Source organism: Equus caballus, chromosome 15 (assembly GCF_041296265.1).
Source record: "Equus caballus isolate H_3958 breed thoroughbred chromosome 15, TB-T2T, whole genome shotgun sequence".
Taxonomy (NCBI): Eukaryota; Metazoa; Chordata; class Mammalia; order Perissodactyla; family Equidae; genus Equus; species Equus caballus.
In genome coordinates, this window is record NC_091698.1 from 34,036,264 (window position 1) to 34,042,263 (window position 6,000).

Consider the following 6,000-nt stretch of genomic DNA (forward strand, 5'->3'; position numbering starts at 1 on the left):
AGGTTCTCATGTCCTGGAAGTCTGGAATCTCTGTTTCCCGTGCTGTTGGGTGGAAGTGGAGAGCAGGATGCAGTGATTGACCGGGGATAAGGGAGGGGCTCCCCGCCGGGGTTAGGGGTTAAGTAGCCCAATGAGTGGTTGACAGAGCTGGGAGTGGAGCCTGAGGTCTGACACCCGAGCCCGTGCTCTGACTTATGTCAGATGACACTGCTCCAGCTGCCCCTTGTCACTGCTTAATCCTTCCTGATGTTGCCCCCGTGTGACAGGCATTGCGGTCGACCCCCGCCACCTCTCCCTGGTTGCTGACTACATGTGCTTCGAGGGTGTTTACAAGCCACTGAATCGCTTTGGGATCCGGTCGAACTCCTCCCCTCTGCAGCAGATGACATTTGAAACCAGCTTCCAGTTTCTGAAGCAGGCCACCATGATGGGTCAGTGCGTGGGCAGGTGCCCCTGGCCTCCCCTCTCCTGAATCTGCTACAGGCAAACAGGCTTGCCCCTTGGGCACTTTCCACACACCTTTCATGCGAGTGAAATCTCAGAATCTCACTGCAGGAGGCGGCTGGGGAGGGGTGGGCAGCAGGCAGGGAAGCTGCCTCTGCATTTGCAGGAAAGGGAAGAGGGCTGCCTTCTCTTTCAAAGTGGAAGCGATGCTGCCTTACGTGATCTCATCAGCCTCTGCGGTTCCTCATCCGCCCAGCCTCCGTGTTGAGCACCCCCGCCCTCCCCTTATGTCACCCCCAACTTCTCCCTCAACCAGCTAACAGTGTTCTTATGTCTCTCCCAGGATCCCATGATGAGCTGAGGTCCCCTTCCGCCTGCCTTGTGGTCGGGAAGGTCGTCAGGGGCGGGACCGGCCTGTTCGAGCTCAAGCAGCCCCTGAGATAGTAGCTGCCACAGCACCATCTGCCCAGGCTGGAGGACAGCCCGGAGGACCTGGGTGAGGGTGCGGCCAGGCCTGGCTTGCCCTTCACATGAGAGGACCAGGAGAACAGAGTCCCGGCACTTCAGAGTGACAGTGCAGAGCAATGCAGTGATCTTTGGGGGTCCACAAAGTAGCTGGCCTCTGGGCTGGACCAGCTTCACCTGGAAAGCGGCAGCGTTGTTTGCCCCTCCCCCCATCAGAGATGAACAAGGTTCAGCAAGTCCCCTGCGTCACTCCGAGGCGGCCGGGCCTTCTGTGCTGCAGGAGGCTTCTGAAGCGAAATCCCTGGTCCCTCCAGCGTAGGAGGCGAGCTCCCGTTGCTGTGAGCAGCAGGAGCAACTGCAGGCAGGATTCCTGGGGGCTCACACAAGCGGGAACTCGGAGCTTGCCGCCCCCCGCCCCAGCCTGCTTGCCCCACTGCACCGGCCCCTGGGGACAGAGCTCCTGAAGAGTCTTCACCCAGAGCTCTTTCTCTGGGCCAAGCACAGGGTGACACAGACCTGCCCACCCAACTTCTGCGCCTGGGGCAGGGCCCTGGCCCTTCTGGCAGGCATGTCCCTGTGTGTCCTAGACCAGATCAGCCCTAAGTCTGGGGCCAGTCTCCCCGGGGCCCCAGCAACTCACTCCCCACCTTCAAACCTCGAGTCGCCAGCCAGGCTGCATTGTTTGAACGAATTGCCTGGCTCTGCTCTCGGTCCAGTGTTGAGACATGTGTCCCTCTCTGCAGGCCCTGCTCCATCCAGGGTCGTTTGGCCTCTTGGACCAGCAGCGAGGGGCCCTGGCATGAACAGAAAAGTCGGAGGACGTGTACAAAGGCTTTGTAAAGCCAGAGGCTGTTTCTATTTTTGTCTAATGTTATTCCAACTCAAGCTGAGTAATAAACATCACTGGAACCAGCTATTGGGAGGAAAAAAATTGTAAAGACTTGGGGTTTTTTTGTTTTTTCCTTTGGTTTGTGGTTTCTGCATTCGTGATTTGAGAGCCCAGGGCTGGGATTTTCAGCACAGTCACATTTCAGGTTTCTCTTCCTGTTCTTGGCAGAGGACGTGGTGGGAGAGCTCAGCCCTCATGGCCTTCCCCTCAGATCCCAGTCTGCCCCTGCGGCATCCCCCTTGCAGAGCCAGCTTCTGGCCAGGAGAACAGAAGCCAGTGGGAAGGAGCTGTGTTTCGGGGCGGGGAGGGAGGTCTTGCCTGGGGAGAGTGGCCGCACTGCTCCCTCCAGACACATGGCGGGACCCAGCCTGTGCCTCCTGTGTCTGCACTGGGGAGAACCTGGCAGAGACGAGCTTCACCAGGGCTTGGGTGCAGAAGAACAGGGACAGCTGAGGGGTACAGGAAGAAGGTTCGCGACAGAATCCTACACCACAGGCTAAGGCGTGCGTTCTGGGAGTAAAAGAGCCAGTTCACCACTTGATGGTCTCCTCTCAAGCTAGAGTTGTGGGAGAGGGTCCTCAGAGGAGATCGCAAAGTAGCCAAGTGGACAAATGAGCATGTGGTTGCGTGGCCCCAAGGCTTGACCTAAGCACTGAGTTCTGTGGCTCAGCCCCACCTGGGCACTGAGGGCACGAAGGTAAAGGAGCAAGCCCAGAACATAGACGGTGTGGAGCATGCACAGTGAAGTCAGACCCCTGACCTGTGTTGGAGGTGAGGTAATGGCTCCCTGCCCTGCCATCCCGATCTGTCCACGCATCTCCTGGGCAGCCTTATTTTCCACGTGTTCCTCTCCCGGGAGCCACCTGCTTTGTAAGCAGACATTTCAGAGCCTGTACATCTTGGAAGGCCAGGAATCTCCCATCGTCCCCCTTATGGGATTACATACTCGTTTCAGTGGTTCTCTTGGTTCGGAAGCCTCTGGAGGTGGCCTCCTTTGCCATTTAAGGTGGCACGTTCTTTGGAATATTCTCAGTATTGTAAATGCTCTTTCTCTGAGGGCACATTTGATTTTTGGGAAGAGCCACAAGTAGGTCCAAGCCAAATCTGATGAGGATAGATCAAGCTGCGTAATCGTTTTTTAATCAAAGAGGAATGGAAAGTGATGCTCAGCTGGGGTTCACAGACTTCACGGGAGCTCTGAGGTCTTTCAGAACCTGAGGTGCCATAGCCAGCTGCTGTTCCCAAACGTCCTCCCTGCTTTGCACCTTCATGTGACAACGTCCTACCTACTTGCTTGCTTATAACAGTTAATTTTTTTTTTAATGTCCCTTTTCTGGGTTCACGTCAAAAACACTACCAGCAGGGGCCGGCCCCGTGGCCGAGTGGTTAAGTTTGCGCGGTCTGCTGCAGGTAGCCCAGTGTTTCATTGGTTCGGATCCTGGGCACAGACGTGGCACTGCTCGTCAAGCCACGCTGAGGCGGCGTCCCACATGCCACAACTAGAAAGACCCACAACGAAGAATATACAACTATGTACCAGGGGGCTTTGGGGAGAAAAAGGAAAAAAATAAAATCTTTAAAAAAAAACCAAAAAACACTACCAGCAGGGGCTGGTCCTGTGGCATAGTGGTTAAGTTCAGCGTGCTCCGTTTTGGCTGCCTGGGTTCAGTTCCTGGGCGCAGACCTACACTACTTGTCAGCCATGCTGTGGTGGCAACCCACATAAGACTGGCACAGATGTTAGCTCAGAGTAAATCTTCCTCACCAAAAAAAACCACTTTCAGCAATCCCAGAGGTACTCCTGTGAGGCTTGGAGACATTTGCTGTCGGAATCAGAAAGAAAACAGGAATGGATGAAGCATCTTGTCCCATTCCAGTCTGGAACATTCCTTTCTACTGTCTCCTACCCTCAAATATATGTAGAAAATACGTGAAGCTTCCTCCCAGGCCTCACTGGTCCTTTCAGGGCTCCTCAGGACATTACTCTGATAAACCACTTTCTGTGAAAGTGCAGGCTCCTTCATTGGTCCCATCACAGACTAATAAAATAACAAAATTTACCATCTTAGCCATTTTTGAGTGTGTAGTTCAGCATTGTGAACGCACATTAAGTAGTTACATTGTTGTGTAACCATCACCACCATCCACTCACAGAACTCTTCATCTTACGAAATCGAAACTTTTCATTCAACAATAACTCCCCAGTCCTCCCCCTCACCAGCCCCTGGGCAACCACCGTTCTAACGTCCCCCTCTGAATTTGACTACTGCCTCTTGTAAGTGGAATGATAAATATTGTCCTTCCGTGATTGGCTTGTTTGCTTAACATGAGGTACTCAGTGTTCGTTCATGTTGTAGCATGTGTCAGAATTTCTTTCCTTTTTGAGGCTGAAGAATATTCTATTGTTGGTATCATATTTTGTTTATCCATTCATCTGTTGATAGACACTTGGATTGCTTCTACCTTTTTTCTACCGTTTGGTACAAATATCTCTTTGAGTTCCTGCTTCCAACTCTTTTGGGTTTAGACCCGAAAGTGGAATTGTTGGATCATATGGCAATTTTGTTTTTAATGTTTTGGGGCACTGCCATATTGTTTTCCACAACGGCTATTCTTTTTTACTTTTCCGCCAACAGCTCACAAGGGTTCTCATTTCTCCACACTCTTGCTGATAATTATTTCCTGTTTTGTTATATATATTTATACGTGTGTGTGTATACATATATATATATAATAGCCATCCTGATGGGTGTGAGGTGGTGTCTCATTGTGGTTTGATTTGGGTTGTGTTTTCTTCAGGTGTTGGGGCCCTTAGGTGGTCAGCACCTACCGAGAATTAGGAACCGCTTAAGAAATGTACCTCTATTGGTTGCCAATCTTAAAATTTTGAGTTTACCATTTAATTGGGGGCTGTAGAGTCTAGAAAATGCTCATGTAATAGGAAAGACTGGTCCTTAAAGGCTGGTTAGGTGATAAGTTGTCCACCGGCGACTTCTCCGTTCTGCAGGCCCTGAGTGGGGCGGCCCTGCACTGGAGGGAGAGTGGGGCAGTCGCCGCCTGTGCTGGAGATCGTGCAGTTCAGGGGGTGGACGTGTGGGCCCTCCGCAGGTCTCCCAACCCTGGTGCAGTTTTCTCTCTCCTGCCTCACTTACATAGATAGGGCTCTTACCTTAATCACAGCCACCAAAATAGCTGTGGCCAAAATTTCAAAATTCCTACAACATCAAGCCCCGCTTTTTGCCAAAGTCCACTTAGAACAGAGGTTCTCAACTCTGTGCATTGGAACTGCCTGAGGAGCTTTTAGAAAGGCTGATTCCAGGGCCCCTCTCCCAGAGATGCTGATTTACTGGGCCTGAGGTGTGGCCTGGGTGTGAGAAGATCTTCCGGAGAGTCTGGCATGGAGCAGGGTTGAGAAGCACTGACTTAGAATAACCCCTCCACTGTGCCAAGTCACCATCACCTGCTGTCAGTGTGATGACTTCTCAAGGAGTGAGTCTCTGGTACCAGGTTTCCCCGCTAAGATCTTAAGATCTGAGCCCTGCCCTCAAAAAGTAGAACTGTATGTGCATGATAAAGCGTTCATGGTGCCACGGTAGATGTCTGCAAGGACAGGGTGGCGTTTGAAGAAGGCCTCGATCAGCTCTACCTGGGGCCTCAGCAAAGAAAGAGGTGTGACGCTTCCAGCCAGAAAGGAGTCCAGCAGCCGTCTCCCAGCCCAGCATGTTAGGGAGGTTGCTTGTTCCCCTTAGAAGTTCCTGCCAGCAGAGCACCTGCAGCCGCAGGAGGCACAAGGATTTCTTAGAAGCAGCTCCGTGAGAAGTTTCCATTTAAAAGTTAAGCCTTAGGGGCCGGCCCCGTGGCCAAGTGGTTAAGTTCGTGCGCTCCACCTTGGTGGCCCGGGGGTTTGCTGGTTCGGGTCCTGGGCGAGGACATGGCACTGCTCGTCAGGCCACACTGAGGTGGCATCTCACATGCCACAGCTAGAAGGACCCACAATAAAAATACACAACTATGAACCGGGGGGCTTTGGGGAGAAAAAGTAGGGGAAAAAAAAATATTGGCAACAGTTGTTAGCTCAGGTGCCTATCTTAAAAAAAAAAAAGTTAAGCCTTAATTATTTAAGGGTGCTTGTACCTCAAATTGTTTAAGCAGCATCTCTCTCCTCCCATGACTGGTCATTGGAGAGCTCTGTTCTGTTCAGA

The 6,000-nt window shown here is 52.2% G+C and overlaps 1 protein-coding gene across 3 annotated transcripts in view; it reads left to right on the forward strand.

Moving 5' to 3' along the window:
* Positions 1 to 3,393, forward strand: part of POLR1A (RNA polymerase I subunit A) — a 77,519-nt gene extending 74,126 nt beyond the window's left edge. For 2 of the 3 annotated variants that reach the window (XM_070235162.1, XM_001916192.6), the window contains exons 33-34: positions 267 to 431; positions 788 to 3,393. In XM_070235162.1, the coding sequence (XP_070091263.1) occupies positions 267 to 431; positions 788 to 888 (266 nt within the window). In that variant the 3' untranslated portion in view covers positions 889 to 3,393. The remainder of the gene's footprint in view (positions 1 to 266; positions 432 to 787) is intronic. The other variant, XR_002805851.2, reaches the window with a different exon arrangement.
* The last annotated feature ends 2,607 nt before the right edge of the window (positions 3,394 to 6,000 follow it).